This window comes from Pseudonaja textilis, chromosome 3 (assembly GCF_049901715.1).
Source record: "Pseudonaja textilis isolate UNSWEBS1 chromosome 3, rPseTex1.2, whole genome shotgun sequence".
NCBI lineage: Eukaryota > Metazoa > Chordata > Lepidosauria > Squamata > Elapidae > Pseudonaja > Pseudonaja textilis.
Genome location: NC_141992.1, coordinates 16,921,554 through 16,943,041, shown reverse-complemented (window position 1 = coordinate 16,943,041; position 21,488 = coordinate 16,921,554). Strand labels below are relative to the sequence as shown.

The 21,488-nt window shown below is 38.7% G+C and overlaps 1 protein-coding gene across 3 annotated transcripts in view; it reads left to right on the top strand.

The window, feature by feature from the left end:
* CASS4 (Cas scaffold protein family member 4) overlaps window positions 1–21,488 on the top strand; it is a 51,364-nt gene that overhangs the window by 10,673 nt on the left and 19,203 nt on the right. Inside the window, exon 1 of one of the 3 annotated variants that reach the window (XM_087928969.1) lies at window positions 36–493. The exons of the other annotated variants lie outside the window; for them this stretch is intronic. Within the exon in view, the coding sequence (XP_087785095.1) occupies window positions 482–493 (12 nt within the window). The 5' untranslated portion in view covers window positions 36–481. Of the gene's footprint in view, window positions 1–35; window positions 494–21,488 lie in introns of those variants that run through there. 3 annotated transcript variants of the gene reach the window in all.

The following is a 21,488-nucleotide window of genomic DNA, read 5'->3' as shown; positions in this document are numbered from 1 at the left end:
TGTTCTGAAGTACGGCTCCAAGACCCTGTTCCCTAGCCATGTTCTGCCTTTCTGTGTGGCTTTTAGCACCCCCCACTTACGGAGCCTTAGAGTGGGAGCCTCCCATGTTGGAGACCCCAAGCACCTCCTGGCGAGACCTCCATCTGCATGAAAGAAAACTGCGAGCCGGTTGCAATCCTGGGGGAGAATTTCAGTGGGTGATGTGATTTGGACACACCACACCACCACCACCACCCCGCAATCCTTCCTCCCTCCGCCCACCCCAAGGAAGGCTGTTCATTTCACTCAGGAAAAATAAATAAATAAATAAGTGACTTATTGGTGCTGCAGAAGGAGGGCAGAATTAAACAGCTGAGGCTCGCCAGAAGACTTTTAAATGGTGTGCCTGGCTCCACTGCCTTGCAGCAGAAACTGCTGGAAGCAGGTTTTAGTATGGACTTTGAAGTGATGGGAGACAGTGGTGCAAAGTAATACAAGCAAGATGAGAGTCAATGTGAGTATTGGGCATTTCTTGCAGCTCTGGATGTGTTTTATTAAAAAGCATTTATTTTATTTATTCATTAGAGACGATCTGTAGGTTTATGGTACATGCGCGTTTGGGTGTACATGCATTTATTTTGACATAAAGAGCATGGATTAAAAGAACCCATTTAGATTGCATTTTTTTATTCTTTAGTGTTTTTCCTTACGGTATTTTATACTTTTCACCTTTTGCTTTGCTTGATTGAATTGATAAGCCTTCCCGAAAATATTCATTGATAGTCATATAAGTGTAATCAACTGCCTCAACATTTATACCACTAGAACAATTCTTCCATGTGCACCTTACCTGGAGGTCTGATCTGTTGGATGGGTTAATCTGAATAAGCAGTATAGGAGAAAGGGAGATCTCATTTGAAGTTGTCTTAAATGCATGCTCTTATTAGTGGATGTGAATATTGTTGAAGTATAAATGTTTTCCATTGTTCTCTACCTTTCCTCTGGAAGTCATTGTAAAGGCAACAAGCTTATGTATCGGGAAGTGGGGCAGAAGGCTGCTGTTCATTTGCCCTCTTGTAAAAATAAAATAGATTCTATGCAGAATGCACCAATCCCAAATGTCCTTTTTAATTGATGAAATACAGCTACATAACAGGGATAAATGATACCAGTGTGATTATGCCATCAGTAAAGAAATACCTAACAGCAGTTGAAATGAACTGAAAGTGAAGGGGGTGGGGGGGAAAGGTTCTGTATAATATTACTCTAAAGCTACCTTGATTCTTATACCATATTATTAAATCAGATGATAGAAAAACATTGCTTTATCATCTCATTTTCGCAATATAAAAGTAATTCAAAAATTGATAGGAACACCTCTCTTCAATCTACTCAACCTCAAGAGGAATTTTTCCCCAATCTTTATAGAGTAATTCTTATTGATTCCCATGTTTGGGAGAGACAAGAGTTCTTCATAAAATCTTGCGTCCCATAATTTAAGGGGATAAATAATCATATTTACATCTCTCATTATTACTGTATCTTTTTGCTCTTTTTAAGTTAAATTGGCATGTAATCATTGGAAGCCAAACAAAAGCCAAACAAGATCCATTGGAGGATATGACTAAATCCATATTCCCTCAATTATTTTTGCAATATACCAATGCAGGAAATCTGATGTCCAACTTTTTAAAAGCAATCTTTGATAAATACAATAAATGCAGAAGAAGATTTTTTGTTGAACTAACTTTATCTCTAAATCATAAGATGTATATCTTCCATTCCTTAAAATTTAGATAAGTTGCTTTTTTTCAAAACTGGATATTCCAGTACCTCACTTCACATTTTGTATTACCAATATTAACCTTCATCCTGTTTTGGTTTGGTTTAAAAAAAAATGGTGTAAAATTTCAGTGTTGGTTTTACTTCAAACATAACATGTCTTAAATTTGGGGTGTCTCTGAAACTTGCCAAAAGATCCAAGACATTGTTTGATCAGTACATGATTTCATTGTATATACTGTTCAGCAGATGATTCATATTCAGAACACATCATCTCAAAAGCCTTAAACTGGGCATTATAAATCAGTTAATTCAAGGTATAATAACTGGTTTTGCTGACACAGAACTCCCAATAAATATTTCCCCACTTTCTCCAAATTTTCATTAATTTACAACTACAATTTCTCATTTGTGCTCAATTCAGAATTTGTCTCCTAGTCTATTAATGTGCAAGTATATCTAGCAGCTTTCAAGACTGAGAAAGGCAACCCCTATAAATTGACCCCAGGAAGAGGTCAGACAATGGTTCTGTAAATAAGCCCAAAGAGAATGATACTCACAAAAATTCCCATTCCACAAAAATGGTTGCTAACATTCCAGTCATAAAGTTGAAAATCTGATAGATTAAAACTACGGTTTGGCAAAGAATATCAAGGAACCTTGATTGTCACAAACATTTTCTCAGCAATTTGCTTGTATAAAATTTCTAGTAACACCAGAATTCATATTAAAATACAAATCAGTTCTAGGTACTGTTATTCATTTTATTTATATTGCCTCCACAGCACTCAAAGGTAATTTTAGCCACAGATATATATCCTCTATGATATTATTTATGCATGGAGGCATATTTAATTCAGCAAACAGTGATATATTCCTAGGCAAATATAGGCTCATGTGTTTTATACAATTCAAACAAATCTGCAGCCTTTCCCAGAAGGAACAAAGAGTCCCTGATCGGATATGCAGGTCACTAATTGATTCTATGGTATTAATCTGAATTCCACTATTGAAAGAGAAATTTCTTTTATTGAGAAGCTTTACATTCAATTAATAGTAATACTCTTCTCTTTTTGGTGACATTGGAGGAGATTAGATTCCTCACTAAAGCTAAAACAAATCGGTGTAGTCAAATGACTCTTTAGTCATTTTTTTTTTTGATAAAGCCCAATATGTATTTCAAAATAAGATCTTGATGGCAAGATAGAGTTGCATTTCAGAAAATATCTAATTAGCATTGTTATTCTAATACTAACCCATTTAGTTTTCTCAAATTAGCCCATTACATCCAATTCTTTTGGCAAAAAGATGCATTCAGTCACTTTAACAGTAATCCTGTAAACATTGTATTAATTACAGTAGCAAGGAGACCTATCTCTAATCTCTTTTTGCTGAATGAATATTTCAACTATTATTTCAGGGGGAAAAAAATTAAGGAAGTTACACTAAATTCTCATTCTGAATTGGTCAACTAGGCAAAATCTTAGCTCTGTTGGAAGATCATAATCTTAGCTCTGTTGGAAGAAGTCATATTTTTAGGTCTCAGAGCCACACTAGTTATGTTTTCTTTTTTAATTTTAGTTATTTGAAAAATACTTTATTATTTTTACTGCTTTTTAAAAGATTACATGAGAAGTTGTGGACCTAAATGTGTTAGAAAGGAAGGTACAAAACACAGCAATCATCATTAAGCATTAATCAGAATAACAGAATAAAGAGTTGGAAGGGACCTTGGAGGTCTTCTAGTGGCCATGCTCAAGCAAAAGACCCTACACCTTTTCAGACAAATGGTTGTTCATTCTTTTCTTAAAAACCTCCAGTGCTGGAGCACCTACAAGTTCTGGAGACAAGTCATTTCACTGATTAAGTATTCTGATTGTCAGTTAGTTCTAGGTTGCTTCTCTGCTTGATTAGTTTCCACCCATTGCTTCTTGTCCTGCCTTCAGGTGCTTTGGAGAATAGCTTGGCTCCCTCTTCTTTGTGGCAGCTCCTGAGATATTGAAACACTGCTATTATGTCACTCCTAAACTTGTCAGGAAACTCATAATAAGCCATAATAAGCATTTAAGATACTGTTTTTATTTGGTGTAATTAGATTTAGGGATTTTCCTTGGGAGTGAGTTGTACTGTTATTCATCCATTCTTCATCAGCAGAAATTATTTTGGTATGAAATTTGCTGCCCCCATTGCCAATGTCCTTCCACCTCTTGTTTTCCCTGTTCCAAGTCAACACAGTCATTGGAGTAGGTAGTAATGGAGGACATAACCCAACAAATTCTACCAGGGTTTTTCAAACTTTCTGAGATCATAACCATTAAATAAACATTTGGAATGTTAGAAGACTTTCAGATTAAATAAAAACCCCTCTCTACATTCTTAACATCATGCTAGTTCACACTTCTGGTTGAATTGTTGTATGGTTTCCCACCATCTTTTTTTTAAAAAAAGGTCCTTTTAAATTGTTTAAGCTAACACCTTGTTTTGTGTTGTGGGGGTTGTTCAGTAGTTGAATTATTTCACATGCCCTGTGCTCTAATAAGAAGGCTTTCTGATTAAGAATGTTCGAAGGGAGGGATTTGTTTAGTGGAACAAGCCAGTTCATTCCTCGGTCAAGGACATTCCAACTGCCAGCTGGCTGGAGGTGTGGGAAAGAGTTACCAGGCAACTGAGCCAGTGCCAGGATTGGATAATGGGACTCATTGTTTTGGGGAAAAGTGGAAAACTGTTGGTTATTTTGGGGTGGAAATCCCGGGAAAATTCAGAGTTGGCTTTCCACTAGTTAATGCCAAGATGATGTCTCTGAAATTAAAAAAAAATTCTTTGAGACTCTGCCTCGAAGTTCTAATTTGAAATGGGGTCAATACTTGGAAAGCTGACAGGGTGGGCACAACACACACACACAAACACCACCAGGCTGAAGTAGGAATCACCAGCTCTCACCAGCTGTCTCTGTAATGATCTGAAGTACTCAAGGACATACCATATTTATTGGCCCAAAATAGTATGGAATTATCAGAAATCGTTTTCTTTAATCTTTGAGCTCCATTTTTCTAAGTTATGTTCCGAAATCTACTCTTCATGTTCCCTAATCCAGTGGTGGTATTCGACTGGTTCGGCCCAGTTTAGGCAAACCGGTAGTAAAAAATGTTACCGTTCGGCCAAACCAGTAGTAAAAAATGTTACTGTTCAGTTGAACTGGTAGTAAAAAAACAGCTACCGGTTCAGCTGAATCGGCATTTCTTTTTTTTTTCTCCCGACAATCAGCTGTTCCTACAATCAGCTGTGCTGGGATCCCCCTTACTGCCTTACTGCTTTGACCAGGAGGCTTCCCTGAGGCCCAGGAGGCAAAAAAAAAAAAAAGCATGGGGGAAGGGGGGTGTTGCGGCCTCCTGGGCCTCAAGGAAGCCTCCTGGGAGCAAAAATGGCCTCCTAAGAGGTTTCCCTGAGGCCCAGGAGGCAAAAAAATGAGTGTGGGGAGGTGGTGCTGCAAAAAAAGCCATACCCACCCAGTCACATGGCCATGCCCACCGAGCCATGCCCACAGAACCAGTAGTAAAAAGATTTGCATCCCACCCCTGCCCTAATCCTATTTTCTCCTTACGCAACTCAGGTTTTTAAACTGATATAAAATATCTATGTTCTAAATTAATTTCTCATTGATGGTCATTTCTCTCCAATGACCATAGCAGCTTCAGCCAGTATATTCTTGAGGTGACAGAAAATCTATTCTCGTTATTGTTATTTTGGCTCAGGAATGGCTGGATGACTCTAAAGCGTTATATGATATGCTATTAGTAAGATTCATGCTTTAATATACCTGTTCTACTAACTTTGTTACTGGAACTGCTAGAAGATGCTACCATGACTGGTTTGTATGCATGTTTTTGGTTCATTCTGAAGCTTCTCAATCTGAAAAGGTACCACTGGACAAGTAGAATGGAATAGAATAGAATAGAATAGAATAGAATAGAATAGAATAGAATAGAATAGAATCTGGAAGAGACCTTGGAGGTCTTCTAGTCCAGCCCCCTGCTCAAGCAGGAGGACCTATACCAGTTCAGACAGGTGACCATCCAGTCTCTTCTTAAAAACCTCCAGTGATGAAGAACTCACAATGTCTGAAGGCAAAGCTGTTCCACTGGTTAATTGTCCTCACTGTTAGGAAGTTTCTCCTCAATTCCAGGTCGTTTCTCTCTTTGTTTAGTTTCCACCCTCCCCACCTTCCAGAGGCCCTCCGGGGGCCGGAAACAGGTCCATTTCTGATCTTCCCAAACTTCTGAGAGGCCCTTTTTTTGCCCTCCTGGGGCTCCAGAGGCTTTTCTTGAGCCTCTGGAAGGGCAAAAATGGCTTTCCCAGACTCCAGAGGCCATCTGGAGTCTGAAAATGGGCCCATTTCTGGCCTTCCAGAGCCTCTGGGAAGCCTGTTTTTTGCCCTCCCTGAGCCTCTGCACAGGTCCTGTACTTACCTGGGATCCAAAATGGGCCACGTGGGGACTCCTGGGAGGGGCAGGCCCAGCCAGGGGTGGGATTTGCTGGTTTGCTGAACCAGCCATAAAATTAGCTACTGGTTATCTACCGGTTCACCCAAAACGGGGAAAACCAGTAGCAGCCCACCCCTGGTCTTACTAGAGTTTGTAAAACAGTGCCAATACCTCACAGGATCTTGATACTATGCCTCTGTTTATACAACCCAGGATTGGCTTTTTTGGCTGCTGCTGCTGCACATTGCTGGCTCATAGTGGCTTTCCTTGAGCATTGAACCTAGACTACTCAAAATTCTTTGGAAAACTCGAATTTCAAATGTTTGGAATTAGATGTAATAATTCTAGCCAAAGGATTTATATGCATGAATTTTTTGTTCCAATTCTGGCCTGTTTCTGATTTTATATTATTATAGTAGATAAAATCAATGATAACAGGCAAAATAAGTTCACAATTTCCTGCATGATTTTGAAATTTACTGTACTTACTAATAGAATACATTAATAACTAAATAGTTTATAAGAACTGTTCATTATATTAAATATACCTGTAAGGTTAGAGTATTCTATCTGTGTTCAGTTGTATTTTATATACTTTGAAACATTTAAAAAGCCATTTGATTGGACCTTTTAAATAACTAAAAGTTTTTTTAAAAAGATTTTTATAACATACAAAATAACAAATAAAACCATCTTTCAGTTGATGAGGTTAAAGACCTAATTTATAATTTTGCAAATCAATTTCCATGTTTTGGGATGGAGGGGGGAGGAAGTAAGCAAGGAATATATCAGTAGATATATAGTCTGTGATTAAAGAAAGACAAGAATAGAAGAAGAATAGAATATAACTTAGACCAGCAATAGACATCACTAATATATATATATATATATATATATATATATATATATATATATATATATATATATATATATATATATATATATATATACATATATACATATATACATATACATATACATATACATATACATATATATATATATATATATATATATATATATATATATATATATATATATACACACACATACATACACACACACACACACACACACACACACACATCATAATACATTAATAGTGGGTAAAAAACCATCTGTTAAGAAAATACAGTTAGGGGCACTCCCTGGTTTATATGAGTGGAGAGCCAATAAGTATATGTGTAAATATCATTTTCCAAAGATTGTTCTATTTCCCAAAATTGTCACAAATTGACAGCTATAATTCTGTAACCAATATTTTTCTAGTAGACATTGCAGCAACACAGAATTTTGCCACTACACACATAATAGCTGGGTTTGAATCCTGGAGGAGAAAGTCTACATAAAAATTGTCTGCCCTCCCTGGCAATCTTTCTAGTAAGGGGAGAATATACAATGACCTATAAACTCTGTATATCTCACAGTACAATAAAACATGTGACATATCTTCAACTTCTCCTTTACCACATATACATACCCGTTCTGCTACTGGTGTTTTCTTATACCTGCCCTGAAGGAGTGCTGATGGAAGAATATTAAATCTGGCTCTGAAGAATGCTATTCTTTGTTTTGGGAAGATCAGATCATTTAGATATCTTGCTGATTCCCACACTCCCTGTTTGATTCTATCCCTGCTGTGGCGAGCCAACCTATTTAGTTCTTCTTGGAACTCCATGTCCTTCATTCTATTGATTATTATTTGCTTTGCTTGGTCAAAGCCTAGGGACATTAAGAATACTGGTGAGAGCCCATAGGAGCCCCTCTTATGGTCTATTGCCTGTTTCCAGGGGGAGGGGAATAAAGAAAGACAAAACACACCCTTAAGTTTGGCTCAACTCTTTGTGACTAGGTAAACACATCCATACAATTTTCTTGAGAGCATTAGGGAATGATCTTCCTCTGGAATTTTTCTTTGATTTTCAAGTCTACTATATAGCCCAGAAATTAGCCCCCATTTGTGCATTAACAGACTTAATCCTGCTTAAACCAGAAAAGAAAAGTGGGTTTTAAATAACTTTTGCCAAACAGATGACATTGCTGAAGCTGCATCTTAATTGTGTTCCACAGCTGAATCAGTCTGTTGCAGAAGATCTGTACTCCGAAGGATGAACCTATTTCTTGTTCTTGCCTTCCTTCTTTCTGGTCACCCTCTTATGAGTCATTTTATCAAGCGGAATAGGAAATGGGGTTAGGGAGAGGAAGGAAGAAAAAAGGCCTAACTTGACATTCTTATTAATAGAATGACAATGTGGAAGATGTTTGTGTTCCACAGGTAGGTTGTGAAACCAAGTCTTCCTTTCCAGAATGCAACAACATTGCCATTTCCTTTACAGGTGTGATAGCTGTACACCACAAAAAAGCTTCGCTGATAATGTGGTAAAAACACCTCTGTGCTCCCATTAATGTTCTTCTAACCAAAGCACAAAAGCATTGCATGGTATACATTTTTCCATATATCATGACCTGCAAACATCAGTTTTGGACTTTTTCTCCTAGCCATATTGGTGGGCATTCCTGCTTGCCTTCATTCAATCTGTGCAATTTCTACTTCTCCAGCCACCAAGTTCTAATCTATCCCAGAATGAGCAGGGATGTCCTCAGGATGCAGTAAAAAAAAAGTTATTGGTGGCCACATCAGTGCAATCAAAACATTTAAAAACAGATGGAGTTCCAGTTGCACTCTCACAACCACCAGCTGGACTTTGTAGTCTTTGACACCTCTGGTAATAAGGCTTGTGAGTGACCCTATCATTGTCCCAAAGTTGCTTTTCCAGGAGGCAACTGGACTTTCTTTCTTTTTTTTCTTTTGAAGATGTTTCGCTTCTCATCCAAGAAGCTTCTTCAGCAGGATAGTGGGGAATGGAAGGATTCATATTCCTTGTAGACACTTGGAGGTGCTTCAACAACCCTCTAACAGGGTGCAAATGACCAGTTGCCTGCAAGGAATATAAATCCTCCCATTCCCCACTATCCTGTCAGAGCTGAAAAAGCTTCTTAGGTGAGAAGTGAAATGCCTTCAAAGAAAAAACAAGGAAGTCCAGTTGCTTCGTGAAAAAGCACCTTTGGGACAACCATGACCTGGATGACTGAGAATCTCTACAGACTTTTGACTCTACCCTTACAGCTTTGTTGTGGGGGTAATTTAAGGACAGCCATTGGTAGTTCCTTCTGGTTTTGCTTCTCTTCCCAATCAACATTCGCCAGTGAGAAAAACCACTGTCACCCTCACTAATCTCCAGTGTGGTAAAGTAGGCTTGGATGGATATGAGTAGATGCTCAGGATGAAAGTGTCAGTCACCTTTCAAGCTTTTCAAGCAGTCAGTTGTACCTGTACCTTGTTGCCCTGGCTACTTCTGAACATGACTCTATCAATCCACCCCTTAGATTAATTGATACTTCAGAAAGGGAAGGAAAAGGAAGGGAAGGGAAAAGACTCCTTGTATCATTTTATGAAGATTTTAGAAAGAAGAACATTAATGCTTAATTATTTCTGAGAAGAGAATCCAATAGACATCTGTCTTAAGGCTCCAGTAGGTCATTACAACCTGTTACTTTTATCTTGATGGAATATTTTATTAAAATATTTTCTTATAGACTCGGTTTGAGTCCTTTCCCAGGGTTATTAGAGGAGGAATCTTAATGATGATTTTTCAAGAGAACAACAAAATCAGCACTTAACATTTTCCAGCATATGCTATGAAGTTTCCTTCATTTAGGGGGCCGCAGTGGCTCACATGGTAAGATGCTAGGCCTGCGCATCGCTGAGGCTGGCAGCTCGGCGGCTCAATTCCCATGAGCGAATAAACCATGGAGGGACAAGAAAGGAGCTTCCCCTGATAGTCTACTGGCACTCAGGTGTCCTGTGGGTAAAAATAACACCACCTGAAAAAATTCCTTTCATAGAGGCAGCCAGCCACCTCAGTAATCCCTGGCTAACACATGCCATACGCTAAATAAATAAATCCTTCATTTAATTCTTCATTTCATATGATTTAATTTAATTTAGAGTGATCTTAGTTGGTGGGTCTCCCAACCACTCTTGAAGCAGCAAATTCTGCCTTGATACTTTTGAAGACTCTTGAAATGCTCATTCAATGAACATGATTTCTACGGGTTTGAGAGAACCGTAGAAAAGCTGACCAAGAGTAAAATGCCAGAAAGTCACCCAAGCAATAACTTTCTCTCTAACTAAATCCTCAGGCAAGAAAACTCTCATGCTGGATTCCACAGAAACAACAAATAAAATGCTTAGTGACAAGTATCTATATTTTCAGCTGTATTCTGTACATATGAATATGTATCCATATTCAAGCTGTATGCATGCATGTTGCGTCATTTACCAAAAAGAAAGTAAGCTGAGAGGACACTATATTTCTGTGGAATCTAAATGCTTTCTGTAGCATTTGAATGTACGTTGGCTTTCATATTTATTTTAAATAGCTGTAAGCACAAGTGCATTTTCTGGCGGCAATTGGCTGGAGAGAGAATTGGAGAAGGTGATAATATGCCAATGTCCACAGCAGTGTTTCTCAACCTTGGCAACTTGAAGAATTCCCCAGCCAGTTGATGGGGATGATGGCTCAAAAGGCAAATCTTCTGCCTTCCATGCTTACAGTTGTTGAAACCTTGTAGGTAGTCAAAGCATCAACTATTCAGGATTCATTGCAGGTAGAGAGGAATTCAACCACGATAAGCTAGCGGGTTTACAGCTTAATAAGTCTAGTTTTGTTTTTTCCCTGCAGGACTCAGCGATGGGTCTGTTTTTTGCAGATTCTAAAAACTGAACTCTCTGGCAGCAGGGAGGAAGTTATATTTTCATAAGATAATAGGCTGGTGTTGGATAGGAAGTCTGAGCATGAGGGGAAAACAGATTATGCTCTGGCAGAAATAGATGACTCATCCCAGACCTGTTAGGTAAAAGAAACTGGTTGTCACAAGAGATGGAAACAAGCAATATCTGGAAAAATGAGAAGGTAGTAAAGATGCATTCAGTGTGTCCTATCTCTGGATTGCAATTGTCATTGGTGTGGTTGAGGGGTCTGTATAATTGTCACAGTGTTTTCTTTTGTTTCGTTTTATGGAAAGGGGAATGGGAGAAAAGCCAACTTGAATGTCTTTTCAGGCAGCATAATGATTTGGCCTTGCGGAGATCTGGTGCTATTAACTTCTATTGAGAGCATATCTGGAACAAGGTCTTAAGTCTGTCCTAAGTAAAACCTTTTATAAAATGCCCATTCCCTTTTGGCATCTGCTTCTCCAAATTGTTTTTATACACTCCAGTGACTATAACTGACTATAACTGAATACAGCTTTTCAAAACTTTAGTAAAAATGCTGGAACAATGATCTCTGTAAAAAAAAAAATTCTTTTAGTTATTTTTTTTATTAAAGAAAATGTTTACAGGATACAGGATCATTTAGACCAAAAAAAAAAAGAGAAAATATAGGAAAGTGAAAGAAAACACCTGAATTTTATGCATTGCATGAGAAAAATTCATCTTCCTTCCCCTGTCCTTACCATTTTCTATAGAGCAGGCCTGTCAAACTGGTGGCCCACAGGCTTGATATGGCCCACACAGGCCAAAGCTGCCCTGTCTCTACAAAGGCAAAAAAGTCATGATACGTCATGATCTGGCCTGCAGCTCCATCAAGTTTGACACCCCTACGATAGAGGGACAATTGAGAGCATTCTGTCATATTGCATTACTGTCTGGCTTGGAAGCATTACTGTTTCAGACAGTGAAGGCGGTGAAGAGTGGTGAGGATGGCAGAAAAGGAAATTGGCAGTTCACTTCCTTCTGTCCAGGACATGGCATATTAAGTGATGCTTCAGCAGAGTCCACAGGATTGTCTGGGACACTGCACATCCTTTTCATAACCTGTTTTCTTTGTTTCCTTCTGGGAGGAGGCTTCATGGTATCCAAAGCAGAACATCCAGATTCGGTTTTGTTCCATGTAGCATCAACCTTGTGAATTCTCAAATTTCCTCTTTCCACTACATGTTCAAAATGGACAGATATGTGTGTGTGTGTATGTACATATATATGTATGTATGTACATATATACCGTAGAAATAGTGGTAGATTTCAGGAGAAGCCCTCCTATACAACCATCTCTTACAATACTAGACAACACCATATCAACAGTAGAGACCTTCAAATTTCTAGGCTCTATCATATCTCAAGACCTAAATTGGACACCTAACATCAAAAATGTCATCAAAAAAGCACAACAAAGAAGTTTCTTTCTGCGCCAACTCAAAAAAAAAAGAAAGCTCAAACTGCCCAAGGAGCTGCTGATACAGTTCTACAGAGGAATTATTGAGTCTGTCATCTGCATCTCTATAACTGTCTGGTTTGGTTCTGCAACCCAACAGGACAGACACAGACTTCAACGGATAATTAGGACTGCAGAAAAAAAAACATTGTTACCAACCTGCCTTCCATTGAGGAGTGTATACTGCATGAGTCAAAAAGAGGGCTGGGAAAATATCTACGGACCCCTCACATCCTGGACATAAATTGTTTCAACTTCTACCCTCAAAATGATGCTATAGGGCACTGCACACCAGAACAATTAGACATAAGGACAGTTTTATCCGAATGCAATCACTCTGTTAAACAACTAATTCCCACAAACTGTCAACTTATTTACTAAGACTGTATTATCATTATTCCTCTCATCCTTCCTAGTACCTATCTCTTCCCACTTATCACTATAACCATGTTGCTTGTATCTTTATAATTTATATTGTTTTATTTCTTTCCTAGTATGACTTGATTGCTTATTAGTAATCTGTGACTATCACTAAGTGTTGCATCTTATGATTCTTGATGAATGTATTTTATTTTCCTTTATGTACACTGAGAACATATGCACCAAAGACAAATTCCTTCCATGTCCAATCAGACTTGGCCAACAAAGAATTCTATTCTATCCTATCCTATCCTATCCTATCCTATCCTATCCTATCCTATCCTATCCTATCCTATCCTATTCCATATGTATGGTGCAGGTATATATTCATGTATGTATATAGCATGTGTAGAAGTGTGTTACGTATGTGTTTGGGCAGATATATACTTTCTCTTAAGAGTCGGCAACAGAATTCATTTTTAATGTGGCCAGTGTGCTCACGGTAAAAAAAAAATGACCATAAAAGTTATCTTATCTCCTCTGTATGTAGCTCAGGATTGGCATGCGGGGTTGTAGAAATTCTCTAAGCTTGATTTTTCATTGGCAGACATTTCATTACCCATCCAAATAACCAGAGAATGTCATATCTTCACACAACACCTGACCCTTGTAAAAAATGAATTCTTACATTAAAAATGTACCTTTTCATTTCCGTGGTGCAATGTGCATGGAGGGTTAGTCAGAAAGCAATTGAGCTATTTGGATAGAAGATCAAGGCTTTTTTTTTTTTTTTTTGGAATTGGAAAAATAGAACGTTAGGCTGACATATTTGTTGGGACATCTCAATTTGTTTAAAATAATTGTTCCACGAGGCAACAGGCTTGTCGTCCATCTCTGGCAGCTGTTACAACAGGCAAAGGGAGAGGATGATCAAGCAGGGAGAAGAAGGAGCTCATTGTTTCTGGGCCATCTCAGCAGACGAAATGGATGTTAACAACAGAACAGTGATACAATCTGAGATGGCAAATGCATTTCTTCTCTTAATTCACTAGAGCAGCTGTTCCCATTCAGCAAATGTGATGATAAAATATAAGCCGTATGCTTCTGATGCAAGCTACTTATCTCAACAGAGCTTGCATGATGCTTTAATCTCATTTAAATACTGGTTTAGTAGAAAGCTCCCCTACATTTTTCTTAGAAAGTCCTAGAATTCAGCCCTAATATACACAGACTTTCTTATTTCGGAAGGGGACATTGGCATAAAGACGATGCCATAATCAGCAGCTCCTATATCTATAGCAAGCTCTCTCATCCATCTCACTGCCCCAGGAAGCAGTAGAGGAAGCAGTTAAGAATGGTTGCAAACCGCTAAGAATCGCTAAGACAGGCATTCCTAATCTGCGATATTGGAAGAGCAAGTAGGTAGTAATTTCCAGTTTAGTTTATATGCAGCACACAGATCAGAGCAAGCAGACATGCCACTCAGCTGAGCTGGCAAAAAATATAATTTGATGTTTATATCTTAAATATCAGCAAGCATAAAAATAAAATAGTTAACTGGCAAAAAGGGGGACAAATGTGGACAAAAACGGGGAGGTAGGTACAAAGAAGAGATGAACTCTGGGGTTCTTGGTGCTTTCCAAGGTTGGTGATCTTTTTTGCAGAACTTTCATTACCAAACTAGGTAATGCTATCAGTGCACAGCATACTGAACTGCAAATATTTTCTTCTAAGAGATGAACTACAGGAAGAATCTGCATTATTTACATTCACACACACCCCTTTATCAAAAGCCACAGAGTTTCCCATAAACACTGGAAACCATACTGTGGATAGTTAGCTTGGACTGTCCCAGACGGAATGGCTTTTGGATACTACAGCCTGAACTCTTTTATGCATCCTGTATAACATTACAGTAGTCCTTGATTTATAACCACTCATTTAGTTACTGTTTGAAATACAGCCCTCACACTAGTGTCTGTGGCAATATTCCCATGGTCACATGATCAAAATTTGGTCACCTGGCAAATGGCATGCGGGGTCCTGGCTTCATGTGATCATTCAGTTATGACCTTCCCAGATGGTTTAACAATTGCAGTGATTTGTTTTAACCACCAGGGCAAAAATGGTTTTAAAACTGAGTGTGACCCCCACCCTTAACAACCTTGTTTAGCAATAGAAATGTTGATCCCACTTTTGATTTTAAGTTGAGAACTTACAGAATAGAGATAGCAGACGGGATACCAAGTGTTCAGTCCTTGATTCTGTACCATGAAGGAATCAATTTGGTGGACGGGGATGATGAATCCAATGCTTTGATTGTTGTGCAATTAACTGGTTGGTTGCAGCTCTGCAGTGCTTCATTGCTTCCAATGTTCTGCTTCTCTGCATCAATATTCAGTCTTTTGACATGTTTTATTGTCTTAGGCTTTGGCCCAGCAACAATAAAAAGTTCTAGCAATACCACATTCCCTAACCAGTTGTCCTCAGCAAACCTCTGAGAAGTCATACCATGCTTTATATCCTGTTAATTCTTCTGTGGGGAAAAGAGAGCGGACAATATTTGGATGAGCCCCGAGGTCCTGTTGTATCCCTTTGAACTGCTTTTAGGACTGATGTTCTTGTCATGACCCTCTGCCACAGATATCTAAAGGGCAAATAGTTCAAGAAGGCACGCAGTTCTAATCCTGGTGGAATACTCGCATGGATTACGTTGGACAATCCTTTGTAGGTAGACAGGCAAATTATGTGCAGCAATTTCCTTTATGGGAAAAAGAATCAAGTATACTGGAAATCAAGATGCAGGTTTTGCTCAGCCATATCACCAGAGGAGGCTGTCAAAGTGTAAGTCACAAAAAGCTATTATCAAACCAGTGAAAACTGAAGAAAACTCCAAGCAAAGCAGGTTGTTTTTCACTGATGCACACCCTTATTTTTGAAACTGGAATATGTGTTTCCATGATGTTTATTCAAAGTGCCTGGGTTTGTTGTTGATTGAATTGGAAAGGCTGCCTGCCATGGCCTTTGTCTCCTAGCTCCTGTTTTTTCAGTCTGTGTCAGCCCTAGAAGATAGACCAGAGCAAGATACCAATTCCATAAGAAATCCACAACTATACTTTATTTCAAGGGTGTCAAACTCAATTTCGTTGAGGGCCGCATCAGGGCTGTAGTTGATCTCAGGGGGGTGGGGGGTGGCCGACTGGGTGGGTAAGGCCAGCTTGTCACCACTTACTGGGCGTGGCTGACTGGGTGGGCGTGGCCAGCTTGATACCACTCCCCAAACTGCTGACATGTTTCTTCTTTGCACTTGGAAGACCGGGCTGAAGCCACATTGGGTAGACCGGGCCAAAGTGACGTGGGCCGGCTCCTTATATTTTCTAGGACAGCCCTATGGTCCAGATCCAGCCCACGGTCCTTGAGTTTGACACCCCTCTTTTATTGAGATAGGCTACAATAACAGAACTTTCACTTTGTATTTTAGCGCAGCCTCACCCTACCCTGCTCCACAGTGAATGAGAGAGGAGCCAGCTTGAATCTCTTCCTGGCACTATCCTCTTTCTCAGGGCTTAAAGCATGTTTCTGCCATTCTTGTGAACACTCTGTTCAAACCTAACCGCATGTCTTAGAAAAAAAATATCAGAATAAGAAGGCTCAGGTCAGAATTGGTTGGATAAATGTACATCTGTCCTTGTTAATCTACTTAAACAAAAATTAAGTTCATCCTTTTCTTAGAGCTCGAAGCATTGTTAGAGACTCCGCACATCCACTTTATGATCTGTTTCTGTTGTTCTGGGAGGAGCTTTTCAAGTATTTCTAGCAGGACTACCAGATTCTGGAACAGCTTTGTTCCCTTATGGCATCCGTCTGGTAAACTTGTAAGATTCGCTTTTCTCTCCATGTACATGTATACATTTGAACTAGAATGTGTTGTTTCTCCATGTTATATGATATGTGGGTATGTAGATATATGCATATTTATTTTGTCGTGTTTATATAGTGTATATTAAGAGATGGTGACCTTTGAAGAGCTGTATGCAATGAAATTTCATTTTAACGTATGCCAATTACTGTACATTTAAAGTGACAATAAAGTTATTCTAAGTTCAGGGTTATAGAAAGCCCCCCCAAACCTTGGGCTGGCTTAATAAACATCTAATTTTGTTAACAGTAACACCATATTCGGTGCACCCAAATAGGTGCAGATATTTTAATATATAGTGCCATTACTATCCTTCTATCGCTTCCATTCTTATTAATAAATTTTCAGTTACGATATCCATCAACGCTCTCTTACATCTATAAATGCATATTTGCATTCTTTCTTAAAAGTTAAAGTACATCTTTTTTCCCCTTCGGCTCTGCATTAATGCATTGACAGCCAAGGCCATGAACTTTATGAGTCAGTGATCTTCCTGATTTTTCATTAAGTAAGTTATTAGGCTCCCACTTAGCAACACTCTCACTTCCTCTTACAACGATCAAATTTTGGTTTGAAGTTGTTATTTTAGGTTCTTCATCTCCAATTCCCATGAGATTCAATTTGAAGCCCTGCTACTCTAAGTCAAGATGACTATGCTAGACATTTTCTTTGCACTTGATAGACCGGGCTGAAGCCACATTGGGTAGACCGGGCCAAAGTGACGTGGGCCGGCTCCTTATATTTTCCAGGACAGTCCTATGGTCCAGATCCAGCCCACGGTCCTTGAGTTTGACACCCCTCCTTTACTGAGATAGCTACAATAACAGAACTTTCATTTTGTATTTTAGCACAGCCTCGCCCTGCCCTGCTCCACAGTGAATGAGAAAGGAGCCAGCTTGAATCTCTTCCTGATACTGTCCTCTTTCTCAGGGCTTAAAGCATGTTTCTGCCATTCTTGTGAACACTCTGTTCAAACCTAACCGCATGTCTTGGAAAAAAAATATCAGAATGAGAAGGCACCAGTAGCCTCAGGTCAGGATTGGTTGGATAAATGTACATCTGTCCTTGTTAATCTACTTAAACAAAAATTAAGTTCATCCTTTTCTTAGAGCTCGAAGCATTGTTAGAGACCCCGCACATCCACTTTATGGTCTGCTTCTGTTGTTCTGGGAGGAGGTTTTCAAGTATTTCTAGCAGGACTACCAGATTCTGGAACAGCTTTGTTCCCTTATGGCATCCGTCTGGTAAACTTGTAAGATTCGCTTTTCTCTCCATGTACATGTATACATCTGAACTAGACTGTGTTGTTTCTCCATGTCATATAACATATGTGGGTGTGTAGATATATACATATTTATTTTGTCGTGTTTATGTAGTGTATATTAAGAGATGGTGACCTTTGAGAGCTGTATGCAATGAAATTTCATTTTAACATATGCCGATTACTGTACATTTAAAGTGACAATAAAGTTATTCTAAGTTCAGGGTTACAGAAAGCCCCCCCAAACCTTGGGCTGGCTTAATAAACATCTAATTTTGTTAACAATAACACCACATTCAATGCACCCAAATAGGTGCAGATATTTTAATATATAGTGCCATTACTATCCTTCTATCGCTTCCATTCTTATTAATAAATTTTCAGTTACGATATCCATCAACGCTCTCTTACATCTATAAATGCATATTTGCATTCTTTCTTAAAAGTTAAAGTGCATCTTTTTCCCCCTTCGGCTCTGCATTAATGCATTGACAGCCAAGGCCATGAACTTTATGAGTCAGTGATCTTCCTGATTTTTCATTAAGTAAGTTATTAGGCTCCCACTTAGCAACACTCTCACTTCCTCTTACAACGATCAAATTTTGGTTTGAAGTTGTTATTTTACTTTATCTCTAATCCCCATGAGATTTGAATTTGAAGCCCTGCTACTCTAAGTCAAGATGCTTATGCTAGACATTTTCTTTGCAGTCCTTCTCCTGTCAAGACGTATTAAAAGCTGATGATGGAGCAAGAACTCAAATCTTTTCACGAATTCTGCTTTCCACCCTTTCTTTTTTGCCCATAAACTGGAAGGATGGGTGAAAGCTTGAGTTCCCCAAATTTTGAATTTCCATCCTCAATTTTCAAAGCCCAGGAAGATATGGATGTAATGGCTCTTGAAAATATTGTGATTAGGAAGAAATAATACTTAGTAAACTTGATGAGGAAATGAAATAAACTTGACCAGTTTTTGAAGTTTTGCTTTTACATTTTTAATAAGTACTTGTGGCAAACAGCACATTTCACCAGTCAATGATTCTGGTTAGTACATGTTCATATCTTTTTTGAGAGCAGGCGCTCATATTGTTAAGTAAAGACATCTGAAGCTTAAGATGGGAAACGAAGTCAGATCATCTTCATGATAACTCAATGAGTAGTTCAGGTTGGGAAGTCAGACCTAGGTTTATAATTATACAGAGCTGATCAGATTGGTTCAAGGTTTCATTGAGTATTGTGAACTGCAGAGTGCATTCTTTCCATTCCAAATGCAGCTCCCAAAGAGATCAACAGTGATTCCTTCAGCCATGAGCTGCCACAGTAGATCCCAAATTAAAAAGTCTTGACTTTATTGCTTGTGTCAACAACATCTTCCACTATGTTATTGTAGATTTCATTGCCAATTGAAAATAAAAATAACTCATAGGTTAAGCTGGCCCAGAGTGAAGCCAATAGCAAGATGACCATCTTCTTCTCTTTATTGTTGATAGAAGCCAGTCGGTCTGCTAATTAAATCTTATTTAATCCCAGCAAAACCTAAGAGCAGCTGGCTGGCTCAAAGGACTCATCCATCAGCACCTGCTGTCTATGGCAGCCTTGTCATTTGGACAGCACAGACTAAAGAAAATCTGGAGGTAGCAGATCTGAAATTTTCTCCCAAATTTGTGGAGAGGAAAAGGTTGGCTGGAAGCTTTCTTTGAATTTCTCCAGGGGAAGGACATTTCTCCAACTGTTTCTCAAGGGTGACATTCTAGCTCTACAATAGCCCACCAAGATTGCAAGATGTCTCCAATAGAAAACAAACTTGGCTGGTTGGTCCTTTGTAATCTTTCCATTGCTGAAGTTCTCAATCACCCAGTTAAGAAGCCTGGAGCTATCCTCTCTATCTGAAAAGCAAAGAAGGGATATGCATAAGCATTCCTTCAAAAACAAGACATGAAATTGACTAAGTGCCATCAAGTTGTTGTAGACTCCTATTGATAGTTTTCTCAATGACAGCCAGATATGACACATAAAAATACAATATCTTCTAGGAAGAACCCAAGGAAATATTACATCTAACTTAATTGTTATACACCAAACATCAGAGATGGAATGCTTTCCACCTGCTATACACAACATTTTTTTTCTGTTTTATATTTTCTGTTTTTCTAAAGCAAGGGTCTTCAAACTTGATAGCTTTAAGACTTGTGGACTTTAACTCCCAGAATTCCTCCTCCAGTCATCTTAGCTCAGGAATTCTGGGAGTTGAAGTCCACAAGTCTTAAACTTGCCAAGTTTGAAGACCCTTGTTCTAAAGCCTTTCTAGATGTCCATATTTTTCTTTTGAAAAAAAAAATCCCAGAGGAGGAGCTATTTCGTGATCTTTTCTGATAGAATTCAATGAAAGTGGAAAAAGCTGGTGAAAACCAAGAGAGAACTTTTCAGTGAAAACGAGGGCTCTTTGACAACTGAGGTAACTAAGTAAGGGTTGCACTACCAACACTGTACCAATTTCAGAAATAAAATTTCTTTCATTACACTGAAAACTAGTGAACAGGTTTTTCTCTAAATCAAGGAATACATACGTTTCTAGAAAAAACGAGTAAGGTGTAACTTGTTCAACTAGCTGTAACCTTGCACACCTGATTCATTTCTTAGAGTTGTCATCACACATACACATGAAAACTTCCTAAGAATGGTAAGACATAATAGCCTTGTGGAAAAGGTATGAAGGCTGACTGGTTTACCCATTGGTATATTTTAATACTAAGTTTAGTACCTAATAAAGGTTATATATTGGCATTCACATTCTATGATAGTAATTTCCCATTACTCATTTCTCACATCTATATATGGTTGATGAATTTTATCTGTTACAAATTCTATTTCTCACAGCTTAATATTTTTTTCTTTCTTTCTGGGAGTCTGATCTATATCAATTTTGGGGGTTCCCACATGAGTTTCAGATATGTTGGATGGTAATGTCTCCATTTCCTGTGTTTCTTTTATTGCCATAGTAACTTTTATTTTGAATGGCATGGTCTTCTCAAAAGGTCCCACCTAAAAAGAAAGACAAGGTATTTATGGACAGTATGAAACCAACCAAGAAAAAATTTCCTCATTTATGCAGGTAACTAGAGAATACTGAGCTAAAAGAACCACTTCTACAAACTGGTACTGTGCATATGCCTCAAGATTTGGCAAGCCTCAAAGGCTCTGAAAACATGTGGTTTTAGAGCAGGGGTATCAAATTTGATTTCACTGAAGGCCGCCTCAGGGTTGTGTTTGACTTTGGGGGGGTTGTGGTGTGGGGCCAGGGTGGGCGTGGCCAGCTCAACATCACTCGTGTTGGGGGAGCCTGTGGTGGCCAGAACACTCAGCCAGCAAAAATGGGCTCCCAATCTCTGTTTTCGGCTGCAATGGCCTCTTGTAACTTTCTGCCAGTGAAA